The 18,532-nt window shown below is 38.8% G+C and overlaps 2 protein-coding genes across 2 annotated transcripts; one reads left to right on the top strand and one right to left on the bottom strand.

Moving 5' to 3' along the window:
* Positions 1-8,672: 8,672 nt before the first annotated feature.
* On the bottom strand, positions 8,673-11,647 carry LOC122045960 (disease resistance protein PIK6-NP-like). Its single transcript, XM_042606413.1, has one exon. It carries the CDS (start codon positions 11,583-11,585, stop codon positions 8,805-8,807), a length of 2,781 nt encoding a protein of 926 aa, XP_042462347.1. The 5' UTR covers positions 11,586-11,647; the 3' UTR covers positions 8,673-8,804.
* Positions 11,648-15,999: 4,352 nt separating this feature from the next.
* LOC122048370 (MADS-box transcription factor 14-like) lies at positions 16,000-17,149 on the top strand. Its single transcript, XM_042609941.1, has 6 exons — positions 16,000-16,079; positions 16,191-16,290; positions 16,386-16,427; positions 16,647-16,688; positions 16,798-16,916; positions 17,038-17,149. The coding sequence occupies exons 1-6, from the start codon at positions 16,000-16,002 to the stop codon at positions 17,147-17,149; spliced, it is 495 nt and encodes a 164-aa protein (XP_042465875.1).
* Positions 17,150-18,532: the final 1,383 nt, after the last annotated feature.

Below are 18,532 nucleotides of genomic sequence, written 5' to 3'. Positions count from 1 at the left end.
TTTTTATATTTTGCTTATGTCTTCTGTTGTCTTTTTGTTCTAGCCGTGTGGGTTGCTTACTATACAACTGCGTGGTTATTTTCTTTTTGTTCCAGCTGTGTGGGTTGTTGTTGGGTTGTTGTTGCTTGTGAGTAGCCTTGGGAAATGTATACTAGTTTCATTTGTCACTGCTACAGGGGAGGTGTTGTCCGATTTTCGTCGGGCAACCTTACTCTCGGGGTGTGATAATTTATTGGTATCAGAGCCATAGGTTTACGAGGCATGTTTTCTGGGTTTTTGGATTTTCATGTTTTGTTTTCTTGATGGCATTTTCAAGTTTTGGGACTAGGCAATGACAGGACATGTGCAAGTTATAGGAGGTATGTTTTCATACTATTATCATACACTTCTGTTGGTACTTGTCTAGTTATTTGTAGCATGTATGACATGTGTGGGTCAGCCACTATTTAGGTATATCAGTTCCTACTAGAGATTAGGGATTACAGTCTCATGGAATTTCTTCTACCATACCACCAGTACTACTAGTTTCTACTATTACTTGTTGGGTAGTGGATAGTATCTGCTAAATATCATGTTGGCTTGGTCAGTAGAGTATCGATTTACTTATGTTGGTTCGGTCCGTAGAGGACTGATTTATTTTTGTTAATTTGGTCAGTGGATAATTGATTCGTTCTTGTTGGTTTAGCTAGTGGATGACTGATTTACTCTTATTAGCTCGGTCAATAGGGGACCGACTTACTCTACTTCATGGAGATTCCGATCTTTGGGTTATTTGTGTTTGGTTAGATAATCTAGAAGACACATTGGAGTACATGACTTGTACAGACGTAGAATGGATTAAATTAGTCTCATACCATTGTCGGCCTGACTAGTCTGTAGAGGATCGATGTATCCTATTCCATGGGGACTTTGACCATGAACTATATGTACCTGGTTGAGTAGCCTAGAAGGTACATTCAGTTAGTTGACCTCATGTGGAAAAGTGTAGAGCTAGTTGCTTAATACTTACGGGATACAACTATTATAGGATGTATAAATTGGAGACTACATTTAGATATATAATTTGTACTGGTGCAAAAAAGATAAAGGTTGCTGCTTATCCTTTACGTGACCAGGCACCACGTGAAGAAAAATGCAGAAGACGACTTATGGGAGCAGAGTATCTCTTGTCGATGATTCTAAGATACTCTAGTGAGATAGTATTTCTCTACCTCCTTCCGTATAGTTTGTCAAGAGTTCTTGAACCAAAAAAGGAGGAATCCTGGTATAATGATTTATAAGGTGATGGTTAGTTGACTCGCCTAATGCTATTCCATGGGAGATTCTGACTCATGGACCGATCGGATATGGTTAAATATCCTTGATGATACCTAGAGATATATGACCCCAATGATGCAAAGGAGGTGGTGTTAGTTGATTAACACTTATGAAGTTCCACTATTACTGAGTGGAAGTTTTAGATGATGATCTTCGAGGAGCAAAGCGACGATTGACAGTTATGTCGGTTAGCTATTTATTGAAAGTGCTTTTCTACTCTTGTGTGCATTTCTTACCACTAGAGGTTACTGAACTGCAGGTGGAGCAATCATTGTGTGATGGGTTACAAGACAATGATTAATCGACTCAACTAGCATTGTCTTCATTAAGTAGCTAATTTGTGGTGATTTTCTTGATGGGTAGCCTTTTAGTCAGAAGGTTGAGTAACCCTTTGGATTTTGGATTGTCATTTCCTTATTGTGGATATCATAGTACCTGATATGATGAGAATTGGTCAATGGGAAGTTATCGGGTTTGATTATTGTTGATAATGATTTGAGATTGGTGGATATTGTGAGATCAGATGTTGTGATATGTGATTTTGATGATCTACTGGTGGATATTTGACTACCAGATATTTGACTCGATAGTCTAGTATTTGGTATTTGTTGTTGTTGATAGCGACATGAGGAGTAGCACATATGTGATATTTATGGATTTGTGATGTGTAGTTGGTGATCAAATTATAGACCCATTGTCGGTGATCTTACGGTTGAGTGTGATTTGTGTGGTGATGTTATGGGTAATTGGTAATGCTAGTAGGGCTTACCAATACCCTAAATGTTTTCATGAAAATGGTGAACCGGGTATACCTAGAGTTTTGGACCAGCCCATCATTGTCTTCATTGACAATATTTTTTGTATATCCGTGATCCGAGGTGGGTTGCGAATAATAACTTCGTATACTTCTAAAGATGCTTAGACGAGAACATCTCTATGCAAAGTGTAGTAAATGTGCATGATGAGCTATCTTCTGTGGTATTTCTAGGGACACATTGTCTATAGCAGGCACATATTAGTGAATCCACAGAAGTTGGAGTTGTTACTAGTTGGGAGTAGCCAAAGTCTATATAGGAGACTCTCAACTTCCTTAGCCGGGTTGGATATTACCGGAGATTAGTTGAGGGTTTCCCCAATGCTATTATGATGTTGACTAGACTGTCTAGGAAGGGTATAGACAGATGCTTACGAGACCAGTTGTAGTTATTGCACCCGTGCTAGTTTTATCTTCTCGTGTAGACGAATTTATACTTTACACAGATGTATCGTACCAAGGGTTAGGTGCAGTTCTAAAGCAGTACGGTTGAGTAGTTCCATATTCTTCTACACAGCTGAAAAATCATGAGAAGAATTATCCGACTCCTGATTTGGGAGATAGTAGCTACCATTTTCATGTTGAAAATGGGGAGACATCATTTATATGAGATTCATTATTTCTATAGGAGATTATGTGTGTTCCCGAGTCACTTCTTATCCAGAAGGAGTTACTGCAAGAAATATGTCAGTCGGGATTTGTGATACATCCGGGTGACACCATATGTATAGAGATTTAAAGCATCCCTATTGGTCGAACGACATGAGAAAGACATCGTGGATTTTATTTCTTGATGTCTAGTATGTCAGTAAGTGGAGGCTGGACATTTGAGACTAGCAAGATTATTTCAGTACAATGGACGTGTTGTGAGGATTTCCTAGGACACAGAGGGGATATCATACGATTTGGGTAATCGTTGATTGGTTGACTAAATTTGCTCCCTTTCTATTGTTCCATATGATTGAGTCTTTGGATCAATTAGTAGTGTTATACTATAGAGAGATTACCCGACCTCATGGTATCTCTCTAAGTATTGTATCGAACAGGGATCCGTGATTCACATTAGGGTTATGTCTGATTTTATAGCAGACCATGAGTATAGGGCCCTGTTTTAGTATAGATTTTCATCCCCATACCAATGGATAATCTGAGAGCACTATACAGATGTTAGAGGATATGCTGTTAGTGTACGATATGGATTTCAGAAATGGTTGTGAAGACCATTTATGTTTAGTAGATCTTACCCTCAATGGGCTAGATAGTAGTGGGAGAGTAGAGGAAGCAAGGTGAGCTCATAACCCACAGAGTCATCCATTATGGATGAAGATTTATTTATGATACTTGGATAGAGTGATATACGAGTATGTTGCTTGATGGTTACCTTTGGATGAGGATTCCTGAGTTGAGAAGTAAATTTGGCGACCAAATTTTTATTAGAGGGGGAGAATGTAAGATACGGTAAAATTAAATAATAAGTGTTATTGAAGAAATAATCTTATTGGATTTTTCAGAAATTTTTATGGACTTAAACGGAGTTTGTATGACACGTTTAAGAGGATAGAGCTATTAGGTGTGAGGAAAGCCTGTTTGGAATAACCATTTAAGTGGGAGTTGATTGAGAATTAACTTATGGTTTAATTAACTAAACCTAAGTTTATAAGTTCATGCTCTAATCCCATTAGTTTTCATTCCCGATCCTAGCCATTTCTCCTGATCCACCCAATCTCTTCTCCTTCCCTCTCCATCGCCGATCGTTTCCAGTCAAGCACCGTCGATTGACGCTGTGCCACTCGTCGTCGGTGAAGCCCACAACATCGACCTACATTGCAGCTACCCGAGGTTGACCATTCATCGTGCCCTAGCCCTCCCGATTTCCTTCCCCTGCGCATTGCATCTCTGTCGATGCTTTCTTCCCCGACGCCAACGCCACAAGGGAACTGATCACGCCGACGTTGTTCGATCCTCCGTCGGCTGAGCATTCCTTCTTCTCCATCGATTGATTTAGTCCGATGATTGTTCATCTCCTTGAGTCACTTCCTTTGCGCATGTGGGTCTTCGACCAAGAGGGGAACTTGTGCCCTAACTCTGATCCGTCAATGCTTTCCCTCTCACGAGCTTCCTTCTTCCCTCACAGCCTGATTAGGGTTTAAGGATACTTAAATCTAATGTAGTTGTGATTGATTATCATTCTATTGGTTCATTATGCTTGTAGTTGATACATGAATTAAATGATGGTGTAAAAGGGAATCATTAACTGATTAGGGTTGTTATGATTGATTTGTAGAATTAAGGAATTGATCGGTGGATTAAGGATAGACTTATTATCCAATTGGATTTGGATCATTAGGTGGAATTAAACATGGTTACTTAATCGAATTAATATTGAGTTTTGAGTTTAGCTAGTTGTTGTATATTTAATTAGTTAAACTATACAATATATGATTTGCAGGACTTTGATTCGAGACGAGCATCTCGGCGTGGGATTTCTTAGCACGATCGACAGATAAAGGCGGGTACTTCTTACCTTGCTTCTTAGTTCTTTGACCTTAGTGCATGAGCTATTATTCGGATAGTTGTTATATTTATCTTGACTCCACTCATATTTTTTCTGTGCTTGATACTTAACCACTCAATCTTTGAGATAATCAATTTGATGTTTATACAGTCTCTTGTTGACTTCCATGATATTTAGCTGATACTAGATACCATGTTTACTTGCTTTGATTGTTTTTTATTTACATACTTGTTGAACATGCTGGATTCCTGTAGCATACATGGTTTCTGTTTATATAGATATGATGACTGTTGCATCTTGCGCATCATATCATTGCATGCATACTGACGACCATTGTCTCCCTTGTGGTGTGAGAGAATTGTCAGCCAGGGCCGCACACTCGGCCACTCATGGGTAGTGGTAGCTGGAGTGTGTCGCTTGTCCTGTCATGCTCGCACTCGCTCACTCATGGGCAATGATAATTGGAGTTGCGAGCAGCAGGGACCCCCGTCACAGACGTAGCTAGTTAGCTACTATGCAACTGTCCCCTCGGTCACTCGAGACTAGTGGTAGCTGGAGTGGTGTATAGTCTATCACTGACCCGACCTCTCGACTATACAGGGGTCATGGTGCAGACGGGTGAGTGGGAGTGACCATCCGTGTATACGCTGTTATTATTATACTTGCTTATGCTGCTGTTTGTTTACTTATGTAGTTCTTTTGCTATATCCATGTGATATGCTTACTTATATTGAGTTATATACCTGCTGCATGTAGTTAGACACTGGCTTACTCATTGGTAGTATACCTCACATGATACCCTTGTAGTTATGAGTTGTACTGTAGCATATCTTTGCTTCTTCTGACCTTCTATTACTAGCCTAGGATATAGTTTCAGGTATAGACATTTATTATGATATCATTGTAGTATATGCTATTTTCCTTACGAGACTGTATACCTTTGTATCTCTAGTTCTTTATTATGTTCATGCACTATCTTTCTATTACCCGCTGAGTCTTAGTACTCACCACCCTATAAACTGGTTTATTTCGCCAGGTAGCAGGTAAAGGATTTACGGAGTCACCTGGAGATCCTGTTCGCCAGTCCCATGCCACATCGAGCGACTTGTATCATTATTTCTTCCACTCACATTATTGGTTTTGTACTTGTATTTGTATTATGTACCTTCTGTATGGTTTTTCGGACTTGTGGTGTCCTTTATTTCGGTTATGAACTTGTTGTGTCAAGTCGGGTCGACTCACAGTTAGTTGTATTATTTTTATATTTTGTTTATGTCTTCTGTTGTCTTTTTGCCCAACTGTGTGGGATACTTACTATACAACTGCGTTGTTATGTTCTTTTTGTTCCAGCCATGTGGGTTATATATATAATTATGTGGTTGTGTTTTATCTCCAGTCGTGTGGGCTGTTGTTGCTTGCGAGTAGCCTTGGGCAATGTATACTAATTTCATTTGTCATTGCTACAGGGGAGGTGGTATCCGATTTTCGTCGGACAACCTTACTCTCGAGGCGTGACAGAGATAGGTCCCCGGCTTGGATAGCTTAGGATAGTGGAAGTAATGGAAGATGTGGGGTAAAAGTAAGATTCCGTCCAGGTGGAAGAGGACAACAACACCGCATAGAAGTCTAAATGAGTTGGGAACTAATTGGTGTAAAGGGATGTGAAAGTAACTGGAAATCTTGGAGAAAAAAGGTGGATTGGGAAATGCAGGCCGGGAATAAATTGGTCCTTAAAGAAGGGTAGAAAGTCGTCCGACGGCATGTGGGGATGTGCATAAGCGGAGGAATGACTATCTAGTGGTCATCAGGAATATGGAAGGTTGTCCTCATTTGGTCGACCTTGTTGCCATTAAAATCGGAGGCGGTGGAGGTATACCAAAGCCCGGGGATAGCTGGGGGTGAACGAGGAGATTCAGCCATGGATCAAAAGAGGGAAAGCGAAGATCGAAAAAGAAAAGAAAGAGGAGAGGAAGCTTACTGGGGGAGGTTCGCCGACGATGGGTAGAAGACAGAGAGCAAAAGAAGTGCGCAAGGAAGATGAAGGCACTGTGAGAGGCGGAGAAAAAAATGAAGGGTTTATAAACTTCATTAGCAATTGCCCCAAGCTGTCCGATCGAGGGTTTTGGTAAAAGGGATACGATCTCAGCCGTGGAATTCGAAAAGGCGGTTGTCGCATTGAATCCAAACAGTCGCCTGTCACATCGTGCAGGCGGCGCCGTAGGGAGGAGACACGTGGCAGTTAATTACAGAGAACATTAATGAGGCATAATTAAAAAGCATGGCATGCGTGCCTCACATTAATAGTAGAGGATTTGAGCAGTTTTTGAAAAATTAAGATGACGCCAACAATAATTAAAAGGCACTCAGCGAAGATGGGTGTTCGAAGAAGAAAGCCAAAGGTGAAAAATTGCTAAGTGTTGGTCGTGTGGATCCCGATTAGACAAACCCGCTTGGAAACGATTCAGCCGATTAGAGATAATATCAACATTAACAGCCGAACGATGACTATAAAATTGTAGGTCTTCGCTTTCAACAACCGAACGATGACTATAAAACCGTAAGCCTTCGCCTTCAACAACCGAACGACGACTATAAAACTGTAAGTCATTACCTTCGACAACCGAACGGTGGTATTAAATCGTAAGTCTTCGTCTTTAACAACCGAACGACGACTATAAAATCATAAGTCTTCACCTTCAACAGCCGAACGACGGCTATAAATCCATAAGTCCTTGCCTTCAACAGCCAAATGATGGCTATAAAATCGTATGTCTTTGCCTTCAACAGTTGAACGACGACTATAAAATCGTAGGTCTTCACCTTCAACAGTCGAACGACGACTATAAACCCTTGAGTCCAAGATCCACATCAACAGTCAAACGACAGCTATAAAACTAAACAACGACTATAAACCCTTGAGTGTAAGATCCACATCAATAGTCGAACGTCGACTATAAACCGTATGGGAAAGAGAAGTACAGGACCACACTAAATGTCCAGTCAGTTGGGCTTGCAACCTCTTTCGACTAGACTTGAAGGGGAGGTTTGTGATCCGGTAATGACGAGGGGTCTCACAGAAGATGAGTCATAGTACAGAATACCAGCTGACGTGGAAGGCAAAAGCCAAGCGAGACTTCCAAGCCGACTGGGCGGACCATGTATGACCAAGAGAACCAAGTATGCCCGAGTAGACCAAGTAGGGTCGAGCGGACCAAGTAGGACCAAGTGGACCAAGTATGACCGAGTGGACAGCGCAAGCTTAAGAAGACAAGCAAGTCATGCATTCCCAGGTCAGGAAGCATGGAAAGAGATGAGCCGGCAGGTCCGATGGAGACTGCCGAGCGGAGGCAGTTCGGTCGAGCGGATGTCGGTCGACCGCGCGTGATCCTTTTAGGAGTTTGTGCCGATAATAGCAGAGCATGTCTAGCAAGCAAATTGTACTTTAGAAGATTTCAGACTATCACATCAGAGAACTGCATGGTTGCTTAAGGAAAGGTGCTAGAGATACTTTATGATTTGTCTTTTCATAGGATATATAGAAAAGTGTGCGCACGCTTTGAGATACGTACACATACACTACGTTGACCCTATAAAAAGGGGGTTCACGTCTACATGAAAAGTGTGCACACGCTTTAAATACGGAATTAGAATTTGGATAATGGTAGCCTTTTTTGATGGGTAATGATGGATCTCATGGGTAATTAGGGTAACTATTAATCGTTGTATTATATAGTCCATTAGTTGTATTATATAGTTCAATACATCCTGATAGTTGTATTATATAGATTTCTTCCTGAGCGCATAATTATGAATTCATTGAAGGGATGGCTGTAGAATGTTTACAATTTGGTTTTCACGTACTACTTGCCTAATTCAAGAATAATATGGTATATATCAATCGTATAGTACAATGATATTCTCCCAAATCATATTGATTTCATATAATCACTCTTATTTTGAATAGCAATGTTTGAAGATTACGTACTGCTTTAGAAACACAAAGACTAGCAAGCAAGGCATAGTGGAAGAGATTAACAAAGGATAATTTAAATAGGAAAACAAGTTTGAGAATTAAGCACAATAGAATACACACCACACCAGATCTTTTAATAACTTCATCTTTGCATTGACAGAAAGCTCTGCTTCCTTTGAGTCAAATCATATGCCTTTAGCCAACGGGTCTGTTGTTATTGCAAAACATTTGGGATGATTTGAATGATTTGCTGCAATATTTTTGACCATCTTCATTATATCTCCATTCTCAGTATGAATGTGAACCTCTTTTAGCCCATGTAGATATTCTATGCCATTGACGCTATATCCAGTGAAAGAAATCATTTTAAGAATTTCGAGCCTTTGGACTGAACCTTTTTCGAAATTCACACTCTGCGATTGAATTGTCAGGAATTTGAGATGTGTGAACCCTACATGATCAAAGACCAAATCCTCACCATTATCGTCGAATGACCCAGATCCTAGGAACAGCTTGACCAGAGTGTGGAGATTTCTCAAGACCTGCAGATCTTGGAGCTGCAGTTGTGTGTTGGACAGAGTTATCTCGACAACCTTCTCCAGAGATGCAAACCAAGCAGGCAATCCGGCAAGTAGGGCATTTATCTGGAGCTTGCAGAGCAGCAATGGTGGCGAAGCTACCTCATCGAGTGCCTCTTTTATACTGCCCTCTGCAAAATGCAAAATTGTTAGTGATTGAAGGCTGCGATTGAGCTTAAAGAGCAGGGCGTTAATCTCCTCCATCATTCTGCTTGATAGATCATCAATGCCAAAACAGATGGCAAGCTTCTTGAGCTCGACAAGCTCACCGATCTCCCGTAGCAACCGCACGTTATCAGCACATGCCATTCCAAGCGTGCGAAGTTTTTTCAACTTTCTTATTCCTTTCGGGACCTTCAATCTTTTGAATCCCTCTGAGGTTAGAAGGTTGTATACCTTAAGAGAACCAGAAAGCAGATGTGTCAGTTTTTGGAGTTTGATGATGGAATTGGGTAGTTCTTCAATATCAGTTCCTCTTATATCCAAAAACTCTAGATTCTGCAAAGCTCCTATTGAGTCTGGCAACGCTGAGATACGAGAATCTCTTAGAGACAAGTACTTGAGAAGAAATAACTTGGAAAAGCTCTTGGGGTGAAGATGAAGCGAGTTTCGACATCCTTCCAGGACAATTGCCCTCAGCAGCCTTTGCTTTCTATAATCTTTCAGTGGTATATCGTCACCAAATGCAGTGAAGGATCGGAGGTGGGACAGATCAGTGTTGGGCACTAGTCCACTGTTTCCATCATGCCATGATAAGCGCCTTATCTTCTGATGTTGTGGCGGATTCGTGGGGTGCTCCTTTAGTTGCACCGCAAAGTTCTCCTTCCTTGATATCGAGATTATGACATTGAGCATCTCCTCATGCACGCGACAGGATTTCACTGTCCCACTATCATCAAATTGTGATGGCTGCACCAAGTTACGACTCACCAACTCGTAGAAGAGGCGCTCGGCCTCTTCCTCAGCGAGTAAGCCACCTACTCCACTCACAATCCCTTCAGCAATCCATCGTCTCATCAGGTGCTTCCGAGGAATCTCATAATTCTTAGGGTAGGTGCCTAAGAACAAGAAGCAAGGCTTGAGATCGTAAGACAAGTCATTGTAACTCAAACCTAGTATATGCTCGATCTCCAAACGAAGGTGGTCGCGCGAGTTTTTCCATTCCTCATGGTTTTTATTAGACTTGGAAGCCAGGAGACCTCCTACTGTCACAATCGCAAGTGGCAGTCCATTGCACTTTTGCACGATTTCTCGGCCAACATTTTCTAAGTCTGGAGGGCAATTATAGTCTGGTGCTTCAAATACTTTTCTACAGAATAACTCCCAAGATTGCTCGGGTGATAAAGGAGAGACTTTAAATATAAATCGACGATCACGAGAACAACTTATATTTGCCACTTCCTCGCTGCGAGTGGTCACTATTACCCTACTTCCGTTATAATCGTCTGGCAATGCAATGCTCAGGCTTTTCCATGTATCATTTCTCCAGACATCATCAAAAACAAGAAAATACGGATATCCATGGAGATGGTCTCTGGCTGTCTGCACCAGTTGCGACTCGTCCATGTTGTCCAGGTCTGTCGTCCAACCGCTATCTTTTGAAACATTTCGAATAATCTGTTTGAGGAGCTCTTTGATGTTGTATTGTTGTGACACGACTATCCAAATTCGATATCTGAAGAAGCCTCTGATTCTAGGATCGTCATATACTGTCTTAGCCAAAGTTGTCTTTCCTAAACCACCGAAGCCTACGAGAGAAATCACTGTAAGCTTGCGACATTCGTCGTAGGTGTCCTCAGTCCACTTGAAGGTCCACTCGATGATCTTTTCTCTACTCTCTACGATGCCCACGAGTTCAGCTTCCTCTACAAAATGGCCGATGATCCGTGGATCAGAATATCTATCGGCCATGTCCAAGCAGGTAACGGTGGCAAGGCTTGTAAGAGATTCATTTGGGTGGGAATAGCGATCATGCCTCTTTCTAATCTCTTCTACTTCAACCTTCAATTTCTGGAGCTCTGATGCGACTCCATGGCGAATTTTCAATGACTTTAGGCAGCGACAGAAGCGCATGAAAAGACCTTTGACTCCGCGCTCCTCGTAGGGTATCGATCGGAGACGGCACTCGAACTCATCAATCAAGTCTTCGGCATCGTAGGCCACCTCCCTCACTTCCTGCACCCAGTTCTGCTGTCGATCATCCAAATTCCGCCTGGTGGACATGTCCGTCAAGAAAGAGTTGATGGTTTTGAGCTCAGCGACTATGTCCCGGACTTCATCTTCGACTCCGGCCAGCAACGCAACTTCTTCCTCTAGCATCTTCTCTAGCTTTCCTGCGATGGAATTAAAAGCGAATTCCACAACCTTCGTAGCTATCACAGTCTCCATGCTGCCAATCTCCGTCCGGCGTTGGCTAGGAGGAAAGATGACGAAGATGAAGGATAGGGAAAGAGGAGAACTATGGGTTTATTCTATAAATTCCAATTATAAAAGTAGTGCCGTTTTTTTATTTTTAAGTAATTATTGTTTTTAGAATACTGATTAAACATAATTTCTAATATGGAAAGACATATTTTTTTTTAAAAAAAATAAAATTATTATGATTTATATTAAATTAAATCAAGTCGCTTACAGCTGTAGCTCCAAGCAGATGCATTGACTAGTAATGGTTATTGTATATTTCCAAATCTTTAAGCACTAACCTCACAACATAATAGGATTCCATTTGACATCAAGATTGAATTTATTCATATAATTTATTTATGACATGATTAACGTTATACATAATTTAATATTGTTTTTCATCATTGATTATTAAATGACCAAATGGGATCAAAATGGTCATATTAATAATATGCTGACAGCTGTTTTATTCAATTTAATTACTTTGTGTTTAGTCAACTAAGAGAAAATAAATAAACAAACAGGCGCTGCAGTTCCAATGCGATAAATATGAGTATATTCAACATTATATTATTTGTGATCATTTTTTTCTTAATGAAGCCAGGCAGATTTGTCAACCAGTGGAGCCCTCGGTTAATATTAAATACAAGTGGACTTCAACCAAATTGTACTGTTGAAAATGGTCAAAGCTAAGCACAAGGTTTTTAGACTGGAAACGAGATACTGAACGGGATGATAGTATTTCAGTTCTCAGTCATATCCGTTCTTTGATTCTCAATTGATCAATTGTTACGTGAAACGCTTCTCTAACCAATAGTTTCTGTACTACCCTTGAGTTTCATCGGTTGTCTGTGGACATATGGTTGAAATCGAGGTGGCAGAGATTAGCACGATATTTGATTAGACAGGTACAATTCCAATGCAGTGTGACCTCTTTAAAATATCATAAGGTGTACATGATATATTGTATTTAGTAAAAGGCGTATCATCATTTGATATTTATCAAAAGATATAGATAAATGATGTGTAATACCGAATATAATTCTCTTGTCAATCTCTTATGATCAGTCATCATTTCCTAGGCACCCGAACCATATTTTTGAATAACTTTGATTTTAAAAAAATAAATTTGATCATTAGTGTACCTCCCTCCTTCGTGACATGCAAGTGCAGCTCCCTCTTGTGAAACCCTAGTTTAGTGACCTCGAGTGTTTCTCAAGCGGCATCAAGCATTTCAGTTCAATTAAAAATCAGGACTGTTCGCGAGCCAACAGTGAAGGATTCTAGGGTTTACATCAATCAGCTAGTATCATAATGGCGCAAAGACGTCGATCGGGTGTATCATCATCCTCTCCACATCAATTAGCTGTAAAGGTTATCATTTTACAAATTCTGTGATCTTGAGAAGCTGAACTAGTATGATTTAAATTTTTTTATTTTTATAAAGGATAGGGTTCAGTTGATGTTGGACAGAAACTGCATTGGAATAGTGTCATCGGTCACGTTAAAAGTTTTTTTCAAGCATCCACGAAAAAAGGAATGCATGAAGGGTCTGTTATTTTACATGACCGACACATAGTGTTGATCAAACAGTCACCCTTTTATATTTTTTGGACATAGAAAATATACAGCACATCCATGGGATTTTGGTAAATATATTTCAAAATTGGGATTCAAGTAGTCAAACCTTTAGATTCTCAGGTACAATTTATAATTTCGTATTTTAATTACAAAGTAGTTGTATGGTAAAATTTAATCTTTTGCTAAACGTGGGTCTAATACGATGCCGTATCAGGCCCAACGTAGGCCTGATACGATGTCGTATCAAGCCTAACGTGTGCTTGATATGACATCGTATCATGTCCACGGTGTTCCTAATACTTTTGTATGTGTTGTTAGAAGTCTAATAATAATTTAACTTGGTCAGGTATTCTGGTTGGCTTCACAAGAGGAGACGTTTCATTGCTGCTTGGTATTGCAGACCGAGGAGCTTCAATTCCGATGAATTCAGCTAAAGCATCCAGTGATCTCTTTCTAACTTACTTCTCAAACAAAAAAGAAGCTACTAGATCAAGAATTGAGGAGTTGCTTAAATTTTATGGCAATCGCGTTGAAGGTGAAGATGATGTTTTATTATTTTGCAAATTCTATATTTTGTATATATTTGTTTGTGTCTTATTTTCTTCTAGTACATATAAGGTCCCGTTAAGTCTTATAGATATAGTAGATGATTTTGAGAATCTTGATAGATTCAACTGGGTTGAAGCAATCCATGAATTTATGGTTCCATAATTACCTAAGATTGGGGACATATTTTCATCAACTGAGACAAAACAGTCTAACACCAACCTCCCTTACCTAAAGGGATTTGCTGGTCTTTTGGCAGTAAGTGTATAATTTATGTGAAATTTTTTAATATTTTGTCGACATTTTTAAAATAATTAACCCTTGTGATAGTGAATCAGGCATGATTTTTGGAGCATGTTCCAATCCAAAAACCATACAAAATAAAAGGAGCAAGAATAAATAAGTGGAGGAATATTCCTTCACATATTAGTAAGCTGAGGGAATTGATTGACCAAGTCTCATATGAAGAGGTAAATTTTGAATACTTTGACTATAGTTTGGTTAAAAAGTCTTGTTTTAACATGTGGTTTAATATTCTTACAGGTTGTGATTGACCTAATCCCTAACCAAGATGAAAAATCATTGGTTGAGAACCTTGCTAGCGTTGATGACAATCCACATGCAATGGAGGCATCACAAACTGAAGTCACTATAGGAGGAAGGTAGATTAATAAGGAGTGTTGTAATTGCATTATTCAAGCAAACAGAATTAAAGAGTTAACAATGAAGAACATGCAATTTAAGGAGAGGGTGAAAGAATTACTTAAAATAGTTGAAAATAAAGGCATGGAATCTCAATATAGTGAGCCTATAGACGATCCTCAAATTGAACCTTTAGGTGTTACAACAAGAAGTAGGAGGGGACGTGACAGAAGTCGTTATGATTACAGGGATACTCCAATTGATAGTCCATTGTGGCTCAAAACTTTACCTAAGAGGCAGCGTAGAAATATACAAATAAGTGAACCTGCGGAGAAAGTTACAAGTCTAGGAGAAGGAAAAAAAGTTATCAAAGAATCTGTTGTTATGGGCAAGGGGAAAGGAAAAATTGATTTGGATGAAATGGAAGAAGAAATTAATATTGTACAATTGATGGAAGATAATTCTGATGAAAAGGCAGAGAAGGATGTAGATATGTTTGCCAAATATGACAAAATGAGGAAACAAGCATTGCTGTAAGACGATATCTGCAAATTTCATTGTAATTTGTTAGATTTAATAAATTATCTAATTGCCTTCACTACAACAAAAACCCTCATAGACATCGATTTTCTACCGCTGTCTATTACATTTTCGACCGATGTCTATGAAGGCGATGTAAAAGGTCTGTCATTTTAGACATCGGGTTAAAACCGCTGTAGTATCACTTAATGACATCGGGTGTAAAACCGATGTAATATTATATGTTAATAATACCAGTTTTGGCAGCGGTATACGATCGATGTAATATTAATTAATGAGATCGGTTTTGCAGCGGTGGAAAATCGATGTAATATCAGTATTGTTTAACGACATAAATTCAATTTCCGAAACAGTGAAAAATCGACAATATCCAAGAAAATACACAAATATTCACAAATTACACAAATATTCTTCTTCCAACAGTATCCATAAAATACACAAATATTCACAAATTACATAAATATTGTTCTTACAACAGTATCCATAAAATACACAAATATTCTTTTTACAACATCAAAAGCTAATAGACTCCAAATATCATAAGCTTTTGCTATCATTATGAAACCTGGAAGCATGAATAACTTTTGCAGTGAGAACTACCTCATCCTTCTCACCAGCCAGCACTTTAGCCAATGCATTTACTTCATCAACTTTTGGAGACACAAAAGCAAGCCCTTGATCTCAGTATCCAGTTTAATTTGTCACGTTGACAAGGTCGACAGCCGTGTACACGAAGTTGAGACATCTACATACAAACATTAAATAATATCAGCTGCATTTTGAAGAAAAACAAGAATTAGAAAGAAAGAAAAGGCATTACACCAATATATACGACCTTTTCCAACAATGGCCTCGAGACTCACAAGTGTGCTGAGAGAGGATGCAAAATCATTTGCCCGAATGTTCCTTCCATCAACAACTCCGACAATAAGATATTTGCCAGCAGGGAAGCTACTAGATTACAAAGTGGAACAAACAATCATAAAGATGTACTTTTTATTATTTATATAGATTACATGAAATTCCTATATTTGTTCTTCTATGTGAAATATTCAGCATTGAAGTCTGAATCATTCATACTAATGTTCTCATGAGGACCATACAGGGAAACTGGCATCAAGAATACGGCAAACTTAAGGCCAAGATTGAGGTTTTAAGTAAAAGTCAAAGGTAAATCCGTTATAGTTACATCTAGATTTTTCATCAGAACATATGATCAGAGCTAAGGTTTTTCCATAATTTGGCATACCTAGTGATACCCTGCTACAATAATTGCTTCAGGCATCTAATGGGGGAGCAACTCGATTCCTTGAGCCACAAAGAACTCCAACAGCTAGAAAATCAGCTAGACAATTCTTTGAAACATATCCGGTCAAGAAAGGTTAACCACACGACCTTTTCTCATGCTAAAACAAAGGTTGGTTAAGCAAGACATTCTGAAGTTGTATCGACCATGATTTTCTTTATATGGTGCAGAACCAAGTGGTGTTTGACTCTATCACTGAGCTTCAGAGGAAGGTAATATATATATATATATATATATATATATATATATATATATATATAGAAGATTGTCATGATCCTTCAAGAGCTTAAAATGTTTAAATTTAGGTTAATAATAATACTACACATATATATATAGAAGATTGTCATGATCCTTCAAAGCCTAAAATGTTTAAATTTAGGTTAATAATAATACTACATGCATGTGCATAACCATCTCTTTTTTATTTACAGGAAAAGGCACTACAGGAGCAAAATAAGAGTTTGGAGAAGCAAGTGAGTTTGCGACCCTTTTTGCCCAAGTGAATGCAATTCATCTACTCCGTAAACAACATTAATAGATTATGAACACCATGGAGATTAAATCTTATTTAATTTAAACAAGATCCTAGAGAAGCAGAAGGCCAAGGCTCTCACCCAACAGCCGCACTGGGAACAAGCCCAAACAAGTTCCTCCTCTCCACCCTTTTTGTTGGCTGATGCTGACCATACCTTGAATATTGGGTATGCATCTTCAACTATATGAACTTTACATTGTTATTATTTACAATACTCATGGAATTAAAATAGGAAGATATACTGTGTCGGACCATGATCATTTTCATAATTTTGTTTGATGAGGCAGGTGCTACCAAGGAAGGGCAACTATAGGAGGGGAGGCAGAAGCTGCAGAGGTCCAGGCTCGGATCAATGGCAGCATATTGCCTCCCTGGATGCTCAACCATTTGAATGGCTAGCTCCAAATCATTAATTCAATCAATAGATTTTGAAAATAAAAAATAAAAACTTCCACAGTACATTTAAGCAATCTTGAAGTAGGAAGGCAAAAAAAAAAAAAAAGTAAAACATATTCAATGACTTACCCGTGGAGGTAGCTGACCATGAGTAAATATTGGATTAATAATAGCCATTTGACCAAGAGTCCTAAGCATAACTGGGATATTTTAACCCTGTGTGACAGAGAGTTGTTTCCTACTTTCCTCTTTCAACAACAATTAACTTAGTATGACAAACAAAATTTGCACTTCATCATTATACCAATAAATAAACTATGAGTCATTCATGAATCATCACCTAAACCCTTAACCGTATTAGGAATTATTTAGATGGATTTAGAAATTCACAAAATCATAATTAACTTGGTCATGAATCGATTTAATAAGAAGGTCAAAAGAAAATATTGATTTAATGATCAAAGCCTTTAAGTTGTATATGTAGCACGTCTAAGAAGCCCAACACACAAATCCTATAGAAACAACAACAACAAAAAGAGGTAAATTTATAAACCAGAAAACATGGCATATCAGTGAAAAGAATTAGCATAGACATAAAAGAAACTTGATAGTTCAAGGAATACATAAAACCAACTTAGCAACAGGAAATAACAACTCCTCAATCTAGCAAACAAAAATGATAAAATCAATTCAGAATAGTGTTTGAGGAAATTCATCAAACACATTGCATGCATTAATTAATTAATACTTGCAATCAAGAGATCAAGAAGATGAAACTGTCGAAGATGAGGAAGGACTTTAGTAGTGACGATGGATAAAATGAGGCACACATCACATAGTGGTTGTGCCCTGTCAATACAGAAATGCTGATGGTGTTGAGGGAATTTGATGTCCAATTGCATGTTACACAGCTCAAGACATGGCATATTGTTGGCAAGCAAGGATTCTCTGCGTATAAGTTTGAAATTCCAGTTTTTAATAAGCTATGAGAATATTATATCATTTGCGTTAATGGCAGGCACCATCATTGTTTATTGTGTTAAAATTAATGTCTGCCTTTGAAGAAACTTCTTCACCTGCTTCAAGCAACCAATTCTTTGTTCAGTCTGCTTAACCACAACATTTGCAAGGAGACTCTGCTCGAGTTTGGATGAGACAGTTCCTAAATGGTTAACTATTGCCACAACTACTTCACATATGTAGCTCTTTGTCCCCTCCAAAATCCTAATTTTACACTAATGCACATCAACCTCCCAAAATTGTTTGTTGATGCAGGGAAAAGAAAAGAAAAGAAAAGAAAGGAAAGGAAGAAGAAATTAATAGCTCACATCTTCTTTTGCTGGGCTGAGGAAAATGCACGCTCACAATGTTTTACCGCATGGTGAA

This window comes from Zingiber officinale, chromosome 2B, assembly GCF_018446385.1.
Source record: "Zingiber officinale cultivar Zhangliang chromosome 2B, Zo_v1.1, whole genome shotgun sequence".
Taxonomy (NCBI): Eukaryota; Viridiplantae; Streptophyta; class Magnoliopsida; order Zingiberales; family Zingiberaceae; genus Zingiber; species Zingiber officinale.
Note: the sequence above shows the minus strand (reverse complement) of the source record. Positions and strands in the feature narration are given on the sequence as shown.